This window comes from Solanum verrucosum, unplaced genomic scaffold (assembly GCF_900185275.1).
Source record: "Solanum verrucosum unplaced genomic scaffold, falcon-dt-bn FXZP01000280.1, whole genome shotgun sequence".
Lineage (NCBI taxonomy): Eukaryota > Viridiplantae > Streptophyta > Magnoliopsida > Solanales > Solanaceae > Solanum > Solanum verrucosum.
The window spans coordinates 3,256,391-3,279,362 of record NW_026019982.1 but is presented as its reverse complement, the minus strand read 5'-3'; the positions used below and the strand labels follow the sequence as shown (position 1 = coordinate 3,279,362).

The window sequence follows — 22,972 nt, the reverse complement described above, 5'->3', positions numbered from 1 at the left end:
TCTGTTTTTTTCTTCCCATAGGATATGCAATGTTATATTATTATTTTCATTTTTCATTTTTTTAAAAATTGGTTGGTTTTACTTTAGTCAATTATTTGCTCTAATTTGCTTCAACATTTTTCTAATGAAAGGCATGTCCAAAAATTATCTTGTAGGAATACATATATGAATTATGATCTTAAAACATCTACAATTTAAGAATTATAATTTATAAATGTGTATTTTTATCAGTTTGGTTTTGACTTTTCTTTTTTAACAAGAAACTTGATCCAAATATTATTAATATCATATTAAATTGATTTGACTCAACCTATCGATTTGGTTAGATCTTGATATTTTCATTTGAATATCCCTAGTCCACTTGAAGAAATCAGAAAAATTATTCTCTCATATGTGCCACCAATTCCCCTACTTCCATTCTAGCTATGATATGAAAGCTATTAATGCCATTGTTAAAGAATTTAGACATCATTCTCATTGATTTGACAAATGTGTCATATAATACATTTAAGAGAAACCTGCAATAAAAAAGGACTGTTTTGAACTATTAGTTGTAACATCACCTAATACTTGTTAGTAGTTGAGATATCACCTAATATTGTCTACTATTTAATAAATGGATCCTTTATCACATATACTTTGAGTGAACTATTGGCAAATATCATTCCTTAATGTATCTTGTTCAACTACTATATACAAATATGCTTTACCAAGTAGCAACAATGACAACAACAAGAGTGAATTCAAGATTTGAACTTTATAGATTCTGAATGCTAAAACGCGATCTCAAAGTGGTAGTAACCATTTCTCAATTTCATTATGGTGCATTATTGGAGTGAAATCACATTTCAGCTATTAAAGAGAGTACATAAGTTGGTGAAAGGGCAGCAGGTCCACCAAAAAAAATGACTAGCATTTATTAAGAATTTCATAATCCAATGAACTATTGACTTACATTTTAGCCTAGTGGTAACACATGAAAGAGTGGTGAGAGAGCCACTGCTTGCTTCTTATGCAAGCAGTTTGGGAGTCGTTCTTCTCTACAAAAACGGAGAACGTTTCCCAGCTAGGCCCTCGGTACTCTTTCTTTAGTGTTCCCTCCCTCTCTTCCCTGCTATATCTTGCTCAAAATCCACTTCTCCTTTGTGTATATCATATGTATATCTATACTCTCTAGCATTAAAATGAGAAATTTTGACTTAAAGCATTGATGCAATTTCCTTCCTGAGTTTGGAAGAAATCAATGCATGTGCTCAGATTGCGGCTTTCCATAAAGCCTTTTCCCCCTCCCCACACCGCTTGTGGACCTCTTTTAACCTGTCAACGGACCTGCATATACCGCTGCAGGTCCAGTCAAATGAAGCAACACAGACGTTGCCTGCCTGAGCCTTCCATTCACAATCTGCAGCAATAGTGTAATGCCTTACATAAAATTTGATAATAGGGAGACAAAACTGAACAGATTTACGAGTCGTAACATGCTGGAATTAACTAAGTCAGATATGTGCACAATCACATTCCACATCATTAGAACTCAAGAAAAGGAAAATGTTTTACCTGGTGGAGTTCCACAACATAATCGGCGATCATCTATATGCAGCACGTCGAGTCCGATGAACCAAGCTCCCAGTGACACATCCTCATTGGCATACTTATGTAGTACATGCCTGCAAGTATCGAAAATATTATGATCAGAATTTCAAATGAAAGGGATGAAATAACTCTATTTGGATGTTTTGAGTCCATATAATTAGAAAAAAAAGAAGAAAAGAACAAAAAATACTGAACTGGTTTACTGATATGTAGGAAGCCAGGTCCTTTGAAATGGCATATATTTGGCCAGTAGCGTGACGGAAATACTTGTTTCCCGTCTCTCCGAATTTCCAGTATTCTGGTTCATGGTATCTTACTCCCCTGTTCAGTAGAAAAGAATAAGATGCTAAAGTAATGTAAATTACAATTGAATTCACAGAGAAAATAAACTGCTTACTTCTGAGCTAGCACAGGACCAGATTTCATGCAACCAATGTACACACGAGGCTTCTTACGGTGCCTTGCCAGTGTTTCTGCCAGTGTACCTGACAATAGGAATACATATTGAGTTTGATATAGCAAAGAAAACAAACTAGTCAGGGGACACTAGTTCTATTTGTAAATTTTGACAAATTTTATGCCATACAAAATTATCTGCTAATTTGTTAGGGGAAAGTAAGATATATAAGATGAGTACGGTATTGCCAACGCGAAAAGAAAATGTCAAAATTTCAGTTACCTATATTTACATGGACATCATCATCAACTTTGACATAATACTCTGCATCCCATAGCTTAACAGCAGTAGCAAAGTAAGTCTTTGTCTTGGCGGACAATTCTAGATACCCCTCGACATGATCCTGTTTAAAGGCAGCAGAGTGATGTGCCAATTTTTATTTACGAAGACAATGTGATAAACTAACTACATATTGGCTGTTGATTGGACTCTTCAAAAAAATCAACAAGTGCTTGTCGGATTCTCCAAAAGAAGTGTAGTTTTGGAGAATCCGACACGTGTGTGGCATTGAATGTGAAGAGTCCACACAACTTAGCATATTGAGCCAAGTATAGATAGAGGATTACCAAGCGCAAGAAATCACCATGATTTCTGTCCTCGGCTTCAATAGCTCTGTCCAGTATACCTCCTAATGTGGCACTGCACAACAAGTTTATAGTTTTGTTAGTCAGTGCATTAAAAGTCCATGTTGTTTACACATCTGTAGAGAAAACCACTAAACATTTGCAGCTTCTTAAGTAATGACTAATAGTCGGAATGAGTACGCAAACACCTACCCGTGACCAATGACAAAACGCATGATGATTCCTTTCTCTTCTTCCAGCTTCTTTCTTTTCTCACCTATGCGAGATATTTTTAACAAGGTCAGACATCAGACAGAAGTAATGGCCACCATGAGGTGTGTTTTTAAACAAGGAGCGAAAAAAGACACGGAAACAGTCTATACCTTGTGGCATCCATGTAGCACGAACTGAATCCCTTCGTTTTCTGCTACTAAATGCGGTATTTATCCCTACCACCATAAAATATTTTCTCTTTTTAGGTGAATCACCCTTCTCACTGTCTCCTGAAATAGGAGCACCGCTAAGAATGGACTCCTGAGCTGACTTTGCAGCTGCCAATTCCATCTCCAAACTTGAAATTGTTTTGTCTAACGTCCTGATATAAGATGTGCAGTTGTTAAGTGAGCATTCAGGGCTGCAATCATCAGATGTCAATGCAACTTAAACTAAAACTCACTCACTCTAATTCAATTTGTTCGTTTTACTTTCCTTTGTAGTCCGTTCCAAAAAGTATGTCTCAACTTTCCACATGACATGTCAAGATTAAAGGATATTTTGATACATTTTACATATTTTTAGTTTAAGACCACAAGATTCAAAAGTCTTCTTTACTTTCTTAAATTTCATGTCAAGTCAAAACCAGACAACCAAAATTGAAACGAAGGGAGTACTAAAAAATAATTGGAAACAAAAAGAGTGTTGACCAGAACTCACTGAAGAGCATTATGTGTCTTAGAAACTTCTCCTAAAACATCTTTGGATACGAGCTTTACATCTTTCTGCTGCAACTAAAATAACACAAGATCAAATTTAAGATATCAAGTGTAAGGGGACTAAACAAGATTGAGGTTTAACTCGGAGATTTGCTTTCGAAAACTAGACTGAAAATACTCACAAATTTTGTATTGCAACCTTCTGAAACTAAGTTCAGTCTTTCAGCTTCTACACCAGTTGTTCTTGTAATACCGCCTTTTGCATCAGGAATCGTCCACATTCTGCAACAACAAAAACTTTAGTTATTGTGGAATATTAAAAAAAAAAAAAAGTTATTGTGGAATAGTATCATTTTTCCAAAAGTTAATATCAACAAACAAAGATCATTACATATAATATTTTGCAATACCAAAAGAGTAATGGTCCAGTTCCTTTTTCTCAAAAGTACCTAAATCCTTATTCCCATATCACATTCAACATATTTATTTTTTAAACATGGTCCAAAATCTGAAGCTTTCATTAATTCTGAAATGAGAGGGAAAAAACAACTAGTGATCAAAGATTATTTTTTTGAAGGCCTAAAATATACAGTTCTATTAAAATCTCAACCAAAATGTCATTACAGATCTATACCTGCTTTTTCCATTTTATTTTTCAAATTGTCAATATACAAAAAAAGAAAACACCTCAGAAAATTCCAGGGTTGACTCAACTACGAATAGTTATTATCTCAAAAAATCATTTTTCTTTCTCGATTCTAATTTTCTATAACAAAGAAAGTGACTTTCTGAGATGGGATAATAGAGCGACCATCCGAGAAATCAACTCATAATTCCAATAGAAACAATGGAACAACATCAAATTTCGATACCAAGATTTTTCAGAATAGCTAAAGCTATACAACATCATTCTTGAATTAGCAAAAATTGGTTGAATTCACAAAGAATCAAATGTAAAAACTTCCAATAAGTTACCTGGCAGTGAAGAACATTCCAGCACAAAAACTAGATATACAAAGAAAAAGAGTCCATTTTTGAGAAATAACACTTCTTGAAGTCCCTTCTACTCTGTTCTTGAAAGACATTTTTGACACCCTTTCTGATCAAAAACCCATATGCAAAACTCAAAAACAGAGCCAAATCAAAAACACCAACAAAGGAAAAAGAAGTAATAATCCCAAAATTTGAATTCTTGGAACAAACTTTGAGGAAGATTTGAGACCTATAGCTATAGAGCTATAAGGAAAAGATGGTTAAAAAAAGGATGCCCTTGTTCTCACTTCTAATTTGTTCCTTTCTTTTATCTTTTGCTTTCTTCTCTCTATAAATATATATATATATAACTACTAGTGCTACACTTTGCAGGCAAGGGACTTGGAATACAAGTGAGAGAAGACTTACTAACTGCCCCTCCCTAGTTTCATTTCATATTACTACCAAATTTACCAAACGGTCCCTTGTCAGTAATATGGACCATTAATATCACTTTTATTTAAATTGGGATCACATTCTTCAATAACTCTCTTAAAGAAGTTCTGCCTCGGTAGAAAGATGATAATTTGATCTCCTTATATGTATTTGGGCAAATCTTCTTTATATGCACTTGGTCTCTTGGAGTTGAGTTTAAGTCCACACGCTCCAAGTCTGGGCATGTGGGGGAGTGTTAAAAAGTCCCGCATCGGAAGGATGAGCTAGCTTTTGGGTAGAGTTAGAACCAAATGTTATATCTTTATAAATTCTAACGATTGTTGATATCTAATACCCATATTATACAGAAATTGTATTCGATTAATTAAAGGCGAAGTCTAATAGCCATATTATTCAGAAATTGCATTTGATATCGCTAATTAAAGGCGAAATAGTTTGCACTATGTTGGGCCCTTTCCTTCTTTTTCAACTTTTGTTGAATGTGAATATATGCTTGACAGTTTAGTTTCAGAGACAGGGGAATCAATACAGGGATAGAGATTAATACGTGAGATTAATTGAAGACATTAATTTTTTGACATGTGTAACGACATTTGGCTTGATTATTTTTCAAGCGGTTTAAAAAAAATAAAAATTAAGTACAAATTAAATAGAATTGTCCAAATTAAATACTCTTTAAAACTTTATTTATGTTTGGTATCTACTGTTTTTTTCTTAAAGGGATAAAAGATTATCAAGTTTCAACTTTGTTATCCTTGTGGGCCTTTAAGTAAACTTCCTTTTTTGTACTCTAGTTACCTTCATTCTTAAAGAATGATTACTCTTAACATATTACATTACATTATATTTTAACTTAATTTTATAAAATACAACATTGATTTAACTTGTTTTTTTCTTCTTCTCTTTTTGTAAATGTTTAGATATGGTTTTAGAAAATTGTTTTCGAATACATTTTTGTCCGTCTTTAGGCTTTAGTCATTGTTTCAAAGTGGAAAACAAAAGTCTTGTGCCTTATTTCCACTCCACCCACCCACCCACCCACCAGTTTTCTAAAATATTTTTTTTAGATCGAACAAGTATTAGGGAAAGGTAATTAGATATAACATGACTTTTTTACAATTTATCGAGGACGTGATTTTTGTTATGAAGATATCGAGATCAAAAATTAAGGTAGAAGGTTAGTAAATAATCGTGTATCGTCTAATTTCCCGAAAACCGTCCATTTTTATTTTTGCCGGACTAATTACACAGAGTAAGTCTATTTTTTGTCATGTGTAGCATATTTTTAAATAAATTTCAATAGTATTCTTTTAATAATGAATGATATAGAACAAATATAGATTTCCTTGTCATCGAGATTATTCTATTTATATTAAAATTATCATTTTAAATATGAAAAGAAACAGAAAGTACCTACTTTGATAGCAACATGAAATTCACTATTAATAAATTAATTTTCCTATATCTACCAATTGGACTTGCCGTATAATTCTCGTCATTAAATTATTTTTAAGGCACTTTATATACATTTATTGGCATGATTTCCGTTTCAAGCTTACGAAAAAAACGAAATTAAATTAAACGATGTAACCCATGTTTACCAAAAAAAAAAAGAGTTCTTTTTTTTCTCTCTTCACATATGGTTCAAAAATAGCAATTAAAAGGTTGACTACTTGTGGTCCTTTTAGTGGAGAAAACTTATTGTGAAGCTATGAATGTGAGTCTGGTCACAATAATTGGAGTACGTACAGAAGAAGTAGTTATTTTTCTTTTTGATAAATAAAGAAAAATATTCTAGTATTTTATGAGAAAAAATCAAAAAGAGGAATTATATACACATTGATGGATACATCATACATGCTTCAATATATATTCCTTTTAATTTAATTTAGTCAACATGTTTCAAATACGAACTACATTATATAAAAATCGTTCTCGATCGAATTTCGTAATGAAAATTCATGTTCGTGAACTTTATTTGAATGAGAGTTATGTAATAACAGCATAATATTCAAAGTAAAATCGTATATATTAAGGCTTTATACATAGTTAGTCCCTAAAATTTGTTAACATAATCTATTTAGACACTCGAACTAAGTTTTGTTCCAATAGAATCTAATAAAATGTTTCAATAATTAGATACTTCCAATACAAATTTTGAATTATTATTTTTTCCACATTTTTCATTCATCTATTAGATAGTTAAGTGAACCACGTACGTAAAATATGTCATTTTTTATCTTATACGCACCAACCTCAAGTAGAAAATGTCTAGGATTTTACGATCTCTATTTGAGGCGAATATGTATAATTAATTGAAAATTGCATTTTTCATGTGGTTACTTAACTACCTAATAGACGAATGAGAACGTTCACATGCAAGAAAAATTACGAGAATTGAAATGAAAGTGTCTAATCCGAATACCTTATTAGGAGTTGAGGCATTCAATTAGAACAAACTTAGTTCGAGTGTCTAAATGAAATATACTGATATATGAAAACCTTAAAGTGTTGATCATGTATTAAACCACTTTGACCAAAATATGTTAAGAAAAAAGTTTACTATATAGTAGTATTAAGTGCTTATTATCTACTTTTTAGTTGACAAATTCAATGAAGTTATACCGCGTTACAATTTCAAAGTCAATGTAGTCTAGCAAGTTTTGCTTTATTTATTTTTGGTACATGTGGTTTAGCTAGCTGGTTTGTTCATCTATAAAAATAACTCCATTGACTGCATTACTACATATACTTTTAATTGACTTCGAGATAGACAGCGCAAAAAAAATAGAAGGTACAAAATTTCATTTTTTTTCCTTATAAAATGGAAAAAGAAAAGGAAAAAAAATGTCTTCTCCATATGACAACATGTGGTGCTCTATTTGGTTATCTAACTCAACAACTTTCTTTCTTTTATTAAATTAAAACTATATATAAAAATAAATAAAATCCTCCAGTTTAGTCATTATTGGGCCCTATGATTTGTCATAATTTGACTATATATGTAGACTGATAAAGTTAATTTAAATCGTTTTCAATGCAAGATCAATAATGTGAAGTTAATGATAAAATAATACTCCTACTAAGTGGAAACTTGTCAAGAACTAAAAACGACAAGGTATATATGTTATTTCTAAGCTTTCATTGAAAATATCTAAAACAAATTGATCATGATAAATCGTTTAAGATTTACGAAAGAAATTTTTTTTTAACATATATTTACTGATTTAGATTCATCAAGTTCGGCTTCGTTGATAGATCAAAGGGTCCTTGAACTAATTCCTAAAGGTTAGATTACTATCTGCTTCTACGAAAGATAATTATTTTATACAATGTAATCTATATATATATAGATTAGAATTCAAAATAATCCCCTAAAGTAGTAAGGAAAACGAAATATACTTTTAGCTCGTTTCATATACAATTAGCACTATTCAATTGCTAACATCACATACACACACCTCTCTTAGTAAATCTTGACTAAAAGAGTACGAAAAAGAGTACATCATGAGAAATAATTTGATTCTCAATAGGTTCCTTATCTAAATAGCCTAGCAGATTTACTGTTTGCTTTTTCTAGTCATATAAATTATTTATACATTAATTATACAATATCATATACATATTATTTATGAATTATATATCCATCGATTATTTTTTAATTTAATTAGTGGGTTAAGACTCAAACGGATATTTAGGCGATTAGTTTTTCTTAAAAAAGATTTTCATTTTCTTATACAATAATTGGATTCAATCGTACCAAGTTCTTCATAGTCCTCAAAGATAAAATTTTAAAGAAAAATATTTTGAACAAAAAAATGGTCAAAAAAGATTTTAAAAAATGAAAAAAATAGCATATAGCACGTGAGAATGGACACGTGGCCCATAATGTTGGAGCCCACATTACCTCAGAGGACCTTACCTTGTTAATTAATCAGGTAACAGCCTCCATTCTGTCCCACGTGGAAGCTGCTAATTTATGGGCCCACCTCACGAGCTCCCTGACACGTGTCATTATGTTGTAGTTCTTACCTCAGTAGCTTTGCCTTCAAATGATGATTCTGTGGACAACAACCACAAACGGGCCAACTCGCCTTACTTGTGCTCTCAAGGCTATTATTGTCTTTTTCCTCGTCTATTTCCGTAACATAGTTTTACTTGAAACGAAATTTTAAAATTTGTAGTCTTCAATGTGATATAGTAGTTCTTTCGTTCAAACTAAAAAGACAAATATGTTGGAAAGAAAGGAGTAACATTAATTATGTGCTTATAATTCTTTTTAAACTTATGGCCTCAAAGAATATTATAATATGTAACCACATGCATCGGATGACGCTGCTTTTTTCCTCCTCCCGTTGGTTCAGTTTGAACCCGCCCCAACAATGAACACCTTTCTACGGCAAGATGAGGCTCTGCCCTTCCCCTAGAATCCACTTAGGGCCGGAAGAGCAACTAGTCAAGAGGTCTCGAGGTCGAGTCTTAGGTATGAATTTTTTTTAATAGAGAGTGCTTCATCCTAGAAAGATGGAGCCCTACGCAGCGCGAATTCAAATTAGTCAAGCTCTAATTCGATACCAGACACGGAATAAAAAACTAAAAAACATATGGAGCATAAGGTAGAATGTAAAATTAATTACTCTAAAATTAAAAATAACCTATTGATTGAGTAAAGAAAATACCATATGAACTTGAATGGGTTGTGTGTAATTAATCCAGATGTCTCATATTTATGAGACACTTACCAAACGAGTAACGTACGTCCCCATTGGCCATTTCTTCTTGCGGACGAGATTTATTGAGGTTCCACTTAATTAATAAGAACATCACTTATCATTTAACTGTTGATAACAATGACATTTTCAAAAATATGTAATATTTGTTTACTAATTTTCACTCGATTATCTTCAATGGGATAAAATTTGAGCCTAGCAAATGGACTAATTCAAATCCAACACGTGGAAATACATGTTAGATTAATATTGAATATACAATGACTTTTTATTTTTGGCATGTTTGGTATATTTTGGATCGACATTGTATCAATATAATGCGAACTACCTGTAATCGGACGACAATAGTATCGATACCTCAGAATCTTATTGGTCCCAACACATCTTTAGTTGTAGGAAACTCACATCAATCCCCTACGTGACACCAATCATGTTATCTCCTGTATTCAGGTTAGTCAAAAATACAGAAATAGAAAAAAGATGAATTGACAGAATGATTTTTAATCCGAGTCCACAGAAACCACTGTATTTCCTTAAGAAATTTAATCCCCTCACTGTACCCGAGGTTGCAGATTAATTCCTCCCAAGATAAAACGGATTAACCTGTTAAAGAAGTAGCGGTACCTCAAACTTCAATAACTTCAGCGAACGCAAGAACAACAACAAGAGCACACACAGACTCAGTCGATCGACAATTTTATTTATGTAAGAAAATGTATGCAGAGAGGAAAAAATTTCAGTGTTTGAAAAAACGAAAAATACCTCTTATTTATAGCCATTTGCAGCAAGGAACGCGTCTGTTCAGAAAAATCTGTTCAGACCCGTTTTTTCCAAAACATTGTGTCCTTTGGGAAAAGTAACAACTTTTCGAAAGGATTACCGTTTGGGAAAAGTAACGACTTTTTGGAAGGATTACCGTTACACATGAATTTCAAATAAATTCAGTTGCGCCAAATTAATTCTGTTATTTAATTAACATTCTGAATTAATTTATAAGAGAAAGGAAATGATTTAACAAGATTGATTAAATAAATTTTGTCCAAAAATATTATCAATCAATCACTTGCCAAATCCAAATCCAAAGCCGAGGCCAAGCGAGTGACGACGACGGCGCGAGGGGACACCTTCTTCTTAACCCTTTAAGAACTAATATAAGGACAACAATTTCCTTTCTTCTACCAATATGGTAAAAATGACCTTTCATTTGCACTTTTACAATGATGACTTTTCATTTTCCCTCCAAAATTGGTTCCCCCACTTTCATTGGTTCTTCCACTTTCCATTTTCTCTTTTTATTTCCCATTCACACCTTGCTAAACCCAAGAAATCATTATCGAGCCAAATATCAACTTGTTGTCCAAAATCACTAATTTTCTGATAAATGTACTATCATCAGTTTACATGAATTGGATAAAATACTTTTCATGTTTGTTCTTAATATAAAAATGTTATCTTCAAATCAGAAAAGCATTGCCAATTTCAAATCTTATCAGGCTATCTGTAACGACCTGATTTCCGTCGTTAGAGAAAAGCCAATGAAGAAAGAATTGGAGCTAGAAAACTTTTGAGTAATAACTTGAAATTTTCTATCGTAGTCCAGATTTAGACGAAGTCGGAGTCAGGCGAATCTAGAAAAATTTGGCAGCAATTGGGTGATTTAATTATGATTTTTATTACATGAGTAGTTAGATAAGTCGTTAAGAAATCCGTACGACTTTAAGGAATTGAATATGAGTGAGTAGAACTCCCGGAATCGATTTTTCTGAGCGTCGTTGGTTAGAGGTGTGTTGTGAAATGGGAATTTTGAAATTCTTTAAATAGCTCATTGGTTCGTGCAAGCCGCTTTGGCGGGGTCGCTGCAGCGGGGTGAGGGCTGTTGTGGCGAGTTCGACGCGACTTAAAGTCGTAAATAAACTCTTAAACGTCTTTATTATGCGCTTTTCGATTTTGAGAGCTAGGAGACGACCCCAGACGAGTTTTTGAGCCTTTTTCACCATTTTTTAGGCTAATTAAAGGTAAGTTTTTCACTCCCCGAATCCATTTTTTGATGTGTATAACGTAATAGAATGGATAAATATTGATGGGGGAGGGTTTTGTTATAGATTATATGGTGGAAACAACCCTAAATTGGGTATTAGAATCTTGGGTTTGGTTTAGGGTTATTGGGTTTGTTATAATCCGGATAATTAGACCTTTTATTGTTGATCCTTGCATTAATTGTATGTTTTTAGACCACGAACAAGCGGGAAGAATCCGTAAAGGGAAGATTCAAGTGCCTTAGGGGATTCAAGCTTGGATTTGAGATAGGTGATGGTTGTGATTCTATGATTGTGTGATGTATGTTTATTCTTGCTGCATTATGATACTTGCATGTATGCGAATGTTGCATTGCTGATCACACTTGTTGTAAATGAGATAGATGAATGATAATTACCATGAAATCATAACTTAAATATATGATCTTGAGGATATACTTGTGATTGTGATTGTGATTGTGGTGTGTTGAATGGATCAGTTGCCACGTTCCGACATAAACATGGGATCGGTTGCCACGTTCAGGCATAAACATGGGATCGGTTGCCATGTTCCGGCATAAACATTAGATCGGTTGCCACGTTTCGGCACACTAACTTGGATCAGGTATCACGAACCAGTATGCTAACTGTTTGGGTTTAGGTTCAATGAGAGGATCATTTAATTGGGTTTTGTGAGAGGACCATTGAATTATGTTGTGTATCTATCTGTGATGAGTTCGTTCATATCTAATGATGATTGATATTGGAAGATGGTATGTTGCTCTAAATTGATATAACTGTGATATGTGAGAATCGTGAAGTGGTTCATTGTTCGTATATGTTGATAATATTGTATATGTTCAATATGTACATGTGATTATATTGTTGTATTAACTAATGTATGGTACACTTAGTGGGATAGCCGCGTGATCCTACCAGTATACGGTGGTTATGTACTAATACTGCACTTACTCTTATTTTTGTTGAGTACATGGCATCTTCCGACGGCTATTAACAGACCTCAGCTAGGTGACTATTGAGCGTGACCGGATTTAAGGGTGAGTCAGTTCTTTTAGGCTGCCATGGATCTCTCTTGTTTAAGTCCATTCTTTTCGAACTCAGACTATTGGTTTAAGGTGTTGTTTAGTTTCGGGGTTGTACCCCTTGTTCTTAGACTTGTCGTTAGTAGAGTTTGGTACAATGACTTTCAGGTTCTAGGGGTTGAATTTCCGCATTAGTTTGGCTAGTTTATTTAAATCCTTTGGAGTTTATAGGGACTCCATTTTTATTGTCATTTAAATTTGCTTCTGTATCTCTAAATATGTAGTATTTTGGTTAAGGCTGCTTAGTTGTTTATAGTAATGGTTCTCCGACCGGAGGGTTGTGTGCGTGTCAATCACGACGGTCTGGGTCGTGACACTATCATTAGTATTCATTTTACTTATTGGTATTGTACTAATTAAATATACAATCTTCAAAAAAAATATTTAAAAACTATTAAATTTTATGGTTTTAAAAAACCATTGATACTGTAATACTAGTAGTTAATTAAGTAAAAAGTTCCAAATGTGCATCTTATGGAGGTTCGTTAAAGCATATACAATAAGAGGAAATCTCGTTATTACATAACTTAGATCGATTTAGAAATCTAATTTTTTTTAAAAAAATTCTTTAAAATATGATTTATTTATTTTAACAAATAAAGCACTTTTAAGTCCACTAGACTTAAGGAACCGTTAAAATCAAATTATATCTTCCTAGGATAAGTTAAGACCTCGGGAACTTGCATCTACGAGTCATCTCCTAAATGTTAATTAGTACTAGTAACAAAATACTCATTTAATTCACTTATCGGCCACTCGGTAGCTAATTAGGAGATAAATTATTTCTATATTAAATTTTGTATAAATAATATATCTTGTTTGATAGTATTTTTTTATTATATATAAAATTAATATAATATTTGATTTATTGTAATTAATATATGTATTAGTCAAGAGAATCAAGGTATTATTTTATGTGTGATAATAGAAAACTAAATAATTAATACATGAATAACTAATATATAAATAACTATCCTCGCATAATTAATCTCTATATAAAATAGTATATAAATTTTCTTATAAATAATCTATACATTACTAATATACGTATAACTCTGAGTCCTGACCAACTACCAATGACCCCTTGACACTCATTCGTACACCAATGGAGCAGTGAGTTCCACTCTATAAATTTGTGAACAATTATAAAAAAATTCAATTGGATAAAATTGGCCAGCAAGAACCACGAAAAATGTCGGTTAATAACTAAACAGATTCCTCAGGTGTCGGCAAAAAGAATTCAATTATTGCAATTATTCATGGCTTAAATTAATCTTCCTGCTGTACTTATAATGTAGTAAAAGATTTTTGTATTTTTCTCTAATTTCAAAAAATTCTCTAGTTTATTCAAATATTCAGTGTTATAGTTTATGATTAAGATAACTAACCTTGTTAATTATATTATTAATTCAAACTTAGATCTCTAATCTCAAGGACATTTTCACGTACATTTAGTTGGAAGGGATGTTTTAAAATGATATATTTTGGGAAAAAACAAATGCAATGCATGTGAATTTTTGTATGAAAAAGTGAGAAGGAATTATTTGAGAGGAGGCACTTGCAAGTGATCATTTGTACTTTTTATTATTGAGATGTGACCTCATAGTTACCAAAGTTTTTTAATAGGAAAAAGCACATGAAATCTAATCAAAATCATTTGGACCAAGATGAAAGGCGGAGCTAGGTGGGGTTCATAGTTTCGGACGAACTCAATAACTTTTTCGTAGTTTCTATATTTATATTAGAAAATTGAATAAATATATATGTACATTAACTTGTGAACCACTAAAAAATTGATTGACGGTTCAGTGGTAAGGAAAGGACCGTGGAAATGTTTTTCACACTAGAGTGTGGGTTTGAAACCTCTCTCTTTTTTAAAAAAAAAAGAAAATCTAGAATCCCCAAACTCTTAATCTTGACTTCGCCTCTACCAAGAGGACGGAACTATAATCTAATCCTTGTTGTAGTAATCGTATTATTTGTTATTAATACTGAATTTTTTCCTTTTATTTTTAGTATTTTTTATATTTAATTTTAATAAAAGTCTATCAAAAATCATCTATGCATATTCACAAAATAAGAGTAAATTTATGTACACGTCACCCTATTCAAATTACACTCGTAAGACTAGTATAATATTGTTGTTATAAATAGAAAAAATTAGAGGAAAAAGAATTATCAGTACACTTTATAGATTTGGCATAGGGCGGAGATAGAATAGAATTGCAGGGTCAATAATTTTGATTTAAATAGGTATTTTTATTGAATATATAAAAAATATTTTGTATTTTAGAACTCAATAATTCAAAATGGTTAAAAATTAAAATCTCACAAACTAACCAACTCTTAATTTTGTCTCTGCCTTAATTTGGCATTCCTAATTCCCAAACTACCATGTGACTAACTACCATGTGACTCCCCTCCTGCATTTCTCCTTAAACGTTTAGATTATCCAGGATTATTTATTACTAACCTTAGTTAAATTAAATAAGATTCATTAAATACTCAATTAAAATCCATATACACACAAAACAAACTACATGTCCAGTTCTCTTTTGCCTTTCTCTCTCTCGCTTTATACAAACACAAACTATACAAATACAATGTACAATTTGTGTTTGTATAAGTGAGAGAGAGAGAAATTTGATATACAAATACAAATGTTTCAACTCGATTCAATTAGATATTAACTTGATTCAATTGTATACAAATTCAAATTTTATGCAGAGATGCAAACACAATCATTGATACATATACATAGTAGTCGTTACATATATACAATTATCTAACCGATATATATATATATATATATATATATATATATATATATATATATATATATATATATATATACAATTTACCTCTCTCCACACTATACCCTCTCTTGCTCGCCTCTCTCCTAATCTCGCTCGCCACTCTAGACTAACACAAAGAATATATACATATACAAACACAATTTTCATAGATATAGACGCTCGATTTATACAAATCGCCGCAATTTTATACAAATCAGATGCATGCGAATCAGATGCTAGCGATATATACAAATCAGATGCTCCATAGTAAATTATGTTTGCTATGAAGCGTAAATAGCAAAACTGTAGAACACTAATATGATTTTTATGTTTGCTATTCCTTAAATTTACTCTTTTATTTTTCCTTAAACAATACTAAAATTTGTAGACAAAAAAAATCTTAATTCTTCGTGAGAAAAAAAAAAGAAGGAAAGACTGCCTACTTTTTAATTAATATCAGTAATATTTTAGAATTTTAAATTAAAACCTCAAATTTTCATACTAGTAAATAAACTTTTTTAGAATAAGATCTGAAATAAATATATTATAAACATATGGCTAATAGCTTATTCAATTTGTATCAACGTAGCATATGAAGTTAATGTTTTATGTCTAGTAAATATTACAATATAAAGAATAAATGTGAAAATATTGAATTTAAATTTAGACAACTAATATTGTTGAGCTCCCATTGAAATTATATGAAATAACTTTAAATATTCACCTGAATTTTTCTCTCGTCTAGACTTCCATCATCAATCACTTTGCTTATTCAAAAATAATTGGCTCAACATCTATTGTTATTCATAAATAAACATTTATATATTTCTAATTAAGATCTCAAAGAAGGCAAGCATAAAATTACCAAAGAGATTGCATCCTTAAGAAATATAAAATTAAATTATCTTTTTAAGCGTATTAAAAAAGAAATTACAATGGATTGTGATATTTTGGGAAACAAAGTGATCCTGGACCGAAGGATGTGGACATGTAGTTGGTTAATAGAAGTTAGTTGGAAAATTGATTTATCGTAATTAGGTATCTCAAAAATAACCAGTGCCTCTAATTGTGCAGTTTGATTCAAGAAATAATAAATTGTTAGCCAAAATTGATTAGTGGTGAATTTTTCCGGAAGGATTTCATGAACGATTAAATTACTCAAAAATAGATGAATATGTTTAGTAGTTGATTTTTTTCCCTCAATACATTGAAAACCTCTCAAATTTGTCCGTTGCTGATAAATTTTATTCAGACACTCAAATTTTCATTTATTCTAATTAAGCAATTAAATAAATAATAAAATCTCTCTATTAGACATGTTTAATTCAAAAGATTTCAAAAACTTTATATGTATAAGATAGACAAGTTAATCACTTAAAATATATCATATTCTTTAATTATATGTATTAGCCTCAATAAATGGTAATACCTCAGACCCCTATTCCAATTCGACATGACATATTTTATATGATTAACTTAATGATCATCCAATAATAGATATGCTTGAGAATATGTACAAAGTTTTTTAAATTAAAATTTGAACTGAAAATATCTAATAGAAACATTTAATTACGTGTTCAGATGATCCATTGAAACAAGCGGTTATTTGAAAAGTTTATGTCTGATAAATTTAAAAGATTGTCGATGTAAGTATAGACATTGAAAAACAAAAAAAGGATGGTGACAGGAAAGAAGAAAAAAAAAGGTGAGGGGATTATTTGTAGGATACGTTGCTTGTGCTGGTAGAATTAATTCACTTTATTGAAGTAGAAGCTCTGCATAATATCTCATATATATGCACACTTGCTATACTATAAGTATTTTTGCTTTTGGGCCATGCTACCTGCTAGCTGCCAATTAGCCATTTAAATGCACCTAAATTCTTGGCATGGTGACTGCTTTTTGCATGTGCTTCCATATGCTATTGAAAGCTCTATATATTACAATCACCTACTATTAAATTGGAGTTTTATTTTTCATCAAGGTTATAATAAGGTGAAAGAGTTGCACTTATTATACATGTTACAATATACATTGTACACGTACAATATTTGATATATATGGAGTTACCCATACTCTTTCATTTTATTTTTTCAGTCCCATATTGTTCATCAAAGTAAGGTGAAAGAGTAGAATGGAAGAATATATTTATGTAAAGTAGTTTTTTATTAAAATAAATTAGATCTATCAATAAACGAATCTAGCTCCAAGCAGAGTCGGTATTGAGGTTGGTTTGGTTGATCGCTCAAAAAAGGATTCTTTTTCCATCCGCCAGTATGACATGCAATGGCGTACAATATTTGAATGAAAGAGTTCTGGTTTTGAACCCCAAATAGCACAATATTTTTTTGTTTTATTTTGACAGTCAAACATCATTATTCTTGGACACCCTTAATAAAATTTTTGGCTCTGCCACTGGTGATGAGTTATTTTATTGCTACTGTTTGGTATTCGAACATTGACTTTAGGCCTTTTTTCACCCCTCCTTATCCTGGAAAAACAAGGATATCTTATGTTCTTGAACTGATCTACGCAAGGCAAATTTGGCTACTACTTTTTAATGTGTATATCCGCGATAATTTCATTTCTTTCGACGGAATTAATTAAAAGATGGCCGCGTTCTACTTAAATTCACCCCTATGCCTCTTCCAAACTTCTTTACTTCTTTACTTAACGCATCATTCAAGAAGTCTTGTAAATTAAGTGAATGCATGCTAGTCTACAAGAAACTAGGTATGAATATTATAGACAGACTAGGATTTTGATTTTGTGGGTTCTAGATTATAGAAAATATAATTTGTTGGATTCTTGATATATATATTGAATTTTTAAATATAAGTATAAATAAATATAAATTTGAGCAAAAGTTACCCCTAATGTATATGATTAGCATATGTTAAAACATATGTGTTGAGCTTCCCATATTGATTGTGAGATTACTTATTAAGTTCCTGATTTGGGGCAATTCTCATATTCAAATTAATCATGTTAGTTTAGTTTTTGGGTTGAGTAATTAGGCCCAAATAAAGTCTATTTTATTAACATGGTGTTAGAGTCATATTTATTCTAATTTTTAGTTATCCATGTTAGGTCACATGTTAGATTGTCCATGCTCCAGACATTCAATTTGTTGGTTGAATTAGATTAAATATTCATTTTCTTAACAATATCAAACATGAAGAAATTATGGGAGAGGCTACTAGTTTTCTAAAAAAAAAAAAAAAACAATTCACACAATAATTGATACCTACTTTAAAGCCCGACAAATCTAAATTTATATCTAATATTAATCCCATTTAAGAATGGTAAAACACGTGCATGATATTTGAGACCAATCGTTTCGCTCCATTGTTCTTGAGATATAGAATATTTACAAAAACGATTAAATTAGTTACACGTATTTTGAATATCTTATGTATAATTGTACGTAAACCATTTTCTACTTTGGATTATTAATGGAGTTTATAAGATTTAACAGGTCGACTAAATCATATGTTTGGTGAAATGGTCCTAGCTAGGAAATAAATTACAAAAATTAAAAAAAAAAAAAAACTACAGCTGGTCCAATTATCTAAAGAATCATGTGAGGGAAGGTGGTGATTGTAGACCATACAGCCAAGATTCATGTGATGAAACATGGGAATTTTCTCATCACATAAACAAAAAGAAACAATCAGATCCGTATACAAATTAATACTAATTTTGGGCGGAGACGGATCATACTAAGAATTTTTCTATTCTTAAGGCTTAAATTCGAAAACTTTGGTTAATTAAAAGAGGAATAGTGTCTCATCTTCTGTATCACATTTTTTATGGTAAAAAAATATAGTATTTAATTAATATTAATAGGATGATCATACGTAAGAAGAGAATATACACTCCAATAAAAATATCAAATTTTGGAGAGGATTTAAATCAATTATATATAAAGATTCAGGGTAAATGTGGATGAATGAAAATGGAAGTATGGCTAATTTTTGCAATTGTGAAATTGAGCAACCTTAAAAAAATGAATTTTGGTCTTGACTCAATTTCAAAGAAATGAGTCTAACCCATTCCTTAAGCCATCAATGTAAGACTCTTTATACCCTTTCTCATGTCTAAAACTAACCATATGAAGCATGACAATTTTAATATGGAGGTCAACATCGGGAAACAAGCATTGAAATGAGTCTATTCATTGAGAATTGCCAAATTATATTAAAAATATCACTCATTCATTACAAGATCGATGTGAAACTCTTCATAAACAATAAAGTAAAAAATAAATAAAAAGAGACTCTAAATGACGATATTATACAAATTATATATATATATATATATATATATATATATATATATATATATATATAAATATAAATATCAAGGTTGTGTGACATGTTCAAAATGATGAAAGCTACTATATTTCAGAACGAAAATTGATCCTTGAAGGCGTCCAAGGTGAAAATAAAACCTCCTTAATATTAGTCACAACTCCTTTATCAAAAGGATTTTTAGTGCTTCCATACTGCTGCCTAAAATTTTCATAAGCTGTCTGCCACAATAAAAAAAATGATCAAAAAATCACAACTAGAGGATATTAAGAATTTCCAGTATATAACTTTGATATTTGAATTAATCGGATCAGTAAGTTATGAATACTAAATAATAAGGCCAAAAGAAACTCACATAAATGTTCTTTAATATGTTATAAGCAAATAATCTATATTATTTTTCATATTGGTAATTATTTTCAAATTTATGATTGATTACATATCCTTTTAAATAATCTAATTTTATTTATTTACATTGTCAATACATAGAAATTAAACTCAATCATTATGTGTTGTTCTAATGTCGACCTTTTAGTCATTGACCTTTCATCTTAGGAATAATGGTGACAAATAGACGAGTTGGCGGGTTGAGAAACAAGTCAATATAAACATGTAATAATCTGGTCACCCCGTATCTCATATGGAAAAAAATGGACTGAGTAAAAGATGGGTTATTGACTTGTATTAATAAATTGTACTATATTTTAGAATTCAATATTCGGGTTAAACTCAGTAATTAATCTGATAATCAATTTGCAAAAAATATTTCACAATACTATTTACCTGCATTATATAATCAAATTCAAAGTACAATTCAACAAGAATCTGACTTGACCACAACTAAGGAACAAATCCCTAGGAACCGATTGAATATGGACAAGTAGAATGGGTTAATCAAATAGGTAAAATATGGGCTCATTTTATCAACACTACCTGCAACAATACATTTTGATATTGGTATATGTAAAATTGAGACCAACCTGATTTGTAGCAATGAGATACACATGATAACAAGCCAATCCACCAACAAAACATGCTGCAACAAAACTAAAACATGCCAACACCAATGTCTCAGGGCAATCTCTCACCAAACCAATCAAACCATTGCCACCATTCTTTTGTTGAATCTTTAGACATGAAAAACCAAATATGTAGACAAAGTAAACATTTGCAATAACCAACAGCAACACATAAAGTCGATAATTCCTCTGCATAAACAGGAACAAACAAAAAAAAGTATTAGATGCAAAAAGTATTTAATTTATTTATCGATCTTCTTTAGTAGATTCGAAAAATTGTACTAACCAGTCCGATGCATTGACCAATCCAAGGGCAATGATGGTCAAATTTATCGACACAATTGTCACACACAATGCAATGGCAACTCCTAATCGGACGATATATCTTACAAATTCGGCAATATTTTAATTTCAATTCCGAACCATTTACAAACACTCTTTTGCTTCTCACTCTCCCATTTTGAGTCGATTCAGGGGATGGTGATTCATTGTTTCGAGGAATAATTCCAGGATCAATCACACTAACCATTATTAAGTTCGCGAAAACCTGCAGTATTGTAACAAAAATTATCATATAAGAATTGAAGAAAATTAACAACTCGATAGATTGAGTACTAGAAAGTTATAAAGTGACTCACAATTAAGGTCAATAACACACAAAAACTGATTTTTGTTACATCATTTGTAACATAAACAACAAAAACCAAACTTGATAGACTAATAGAAACTGTAGTTAACAGTAACCGTCTTGGATCCGGCCCACATATCAGTAACCCTTTGAAATAAAATACCTGCACAATTGGAACAATTCAAGGCTTTTTAATTAGAACAACAATAAAAACATACACGCAGTGAAATCCCACAAGTGAGTTGTGGGGAGGTAAGTGAATGTAATAGAACACAAATAGTAGTAACATACGTACATTTTTTCCTGGCCAAACGTGATAAAGTCTCACTTGTTTGATTTGATCTCCATGACGATCTTGTGTTACATTGCGCCATAAGGTGAATATATTCTTCTTAATTTTTGCAACAAAATCAGTACTCTCAACTTCCTCTATTGACGAATTATGTGATTCCGTTGTTTCGATAACCGTTTCCACTGATAAAACAACATCTGGACTCGTTTCAATTTCTTGAATAGGTTGTTGTAGCGAAGCCATTATTCATATGTGCAATGAAAAGTTCAAAGGCGGGTGTTGAGAATTTGAATTGTCACAAGTAACTAACTTCTGAAAAAACTGAATTTTGATGCTACTCTAATAAATTTGGGGCTTGGGCCTACTTGTTGGGCCATATTATATGATCCACAATGTATAGGTGGAGCACATTTAATCACTATGTTGATATGGAACAAAAGTTTTAGACAAAAGTATCTCCAACTAAAACACGTAGCAAAACTAATACAACAACATACGCAATGAAATCCTACGAATGGGGTTTGAGGAGGGTAGAATGTACATAGATGATAGACCTTACTACTACCTCGCGAACATATAGAGGTTGTTTCTGAAAGACCCTCGGCTCATATGCAACAATTCAAGATACGGAGAAGAAAATATAGCGAATAACAAAGAAATAGTGCAACAACGTCTACTAGAAGAAAAGCAACAACTACAACAAAATAGTGCAATACTCAAAACACCATACACAACATACTAGGATAGAGTATTGAAAACAATAATAAATAATTAATGATAGATATCAAAACACAAGAACTACAGTTATACAACTAGTATACATTTTAAAACTTAAGAACGATTCATGAGGTTCAAACCTTTATAAGCTCGTCGTGTTTTAAGCAGGAGTTTGAAATTTTACTTTTTCATATTAAAATATATCTATTTCTCGATCATTTTTCAAACATGACTTTTACTTATAGACAGGGTAAAGACTCCATAAATATATGTTTTGGGCTTGGGCCAAATTTAATTTTGAAATAGAACCAGACCCAACAGTCCAATACGAAGACATTTTCTTAAAACGAACACAAGCCGCCACAGCAAGTATAAGATTCGGATTTC

At 31.5% G+C, this 22,972-nt stretch overlaps 2 protein-coding genes across 2 annotated transcripts; both read right to left on the bottom strand.

Moving 5' to 3' along the window:
* Positions 1-1,028: 1,028 nt before the first annotated feature.
* LOC125817518 (probable beta-1,3-galactosyltransferase 2) lies at positions 1,029-4,899 on the bottom strand. The gene is made up of 11 exons (XM_049497062.1): positions 4,521-4,899; positions 3,728-3,827; positions 3,547-3,620; positions 2,997-3,208; positions 2,827-2,890; positions 2,617-2,689; positions 2,273-2,393; positions 1,991-2,078; positions 1,789-1,914; positions 1,558-1,667; positions 1,029-1,402 (listed from the first exon to the last, which is right to left on the bottom strand). Exons 1-11 carry the CDS (start codon positions 4,628-4,630, stop codon positions 1,254-1,256), a joined length of 1,227 nt encoding a protein of 408 aa, XP_049353019.1. The 5' UTR covers positions 4,631-4,899; the 3' UTR covers positions 1,029-1,253.
* A 15,102-nt stretch (positions 4,900-20,001) lies between these two features.
* LOC125817558 (probable protein S-acyltransferase 6) lies at positions 20,002-22,111 on the bottom strand. Its single transcript, XM_049497105.1, has 5 exons — positions 21,872-22,111; positions 21,587-21,739; positions 21,235-21,495; positions 20,910-21,137; positions 20,002-20,150 (listed from the first exon to the last, which is right to left on the bottom strand). The coding sequence occupies exons 1-5, from the start codon at positions 22,109-22,111 to the stop codon at positions 20,016-20,018; spliced, it is 1,017 nt and encodes a 338-aa protein (XP_049353062.1). The 3' UTR covers positions 20,002-20,015.
* Positions 22,112-22,972: the final 861 nt, after the last annotated feature.

Excerpts from the sequence above, each read along its gene's own strand:
- LOC125817518 (XM_049497062.1), bottom strand. The coding sequence starts at position 4,630 with ATGTCTTTCAAGAACAGAGTAGAAGGGACTTCAAGAAGTGTTATTTCT. Across the intron at positions 3,209-3,546 it reads AAGACACATAATGCTCTTCA|GACGTTAGACAAAACAATTT; the intron begins GTGAGTTCTGGT and ends ATCTTATATCAG. Across the intron at positions 2,394-2,616 it reads ATGGTGATTTCTTGCGCTTG|GATCATGTCGAGGGGTATCT; the intron begins GTAATCCTCTAT and ends GCCTTTAAACAG.
- LOC125817558 (XM_049497105.1), bottom strand. The coding sequence starts at position 22,111 with ATGGCTTCGCTACAACAACCTATTCAAGAAATTGAAACGAGTCCAGAT. Across the intron at positions 21,740-21,871 it reads ACGTTTGGCCAGGAAAAAAT|GTATTTTATTTCAAAGGGTT; the intron begins GTACGTATGTTA and ends CCAATTGTGCAG. Across the intron at positions 21,496-21,586 it reads GTGTGTTATTGACCTTAATT|GTTTTCGCGAACTTAATAAT; the intron begins GTGAGTCACTTT and ends ACAATACTGCAG.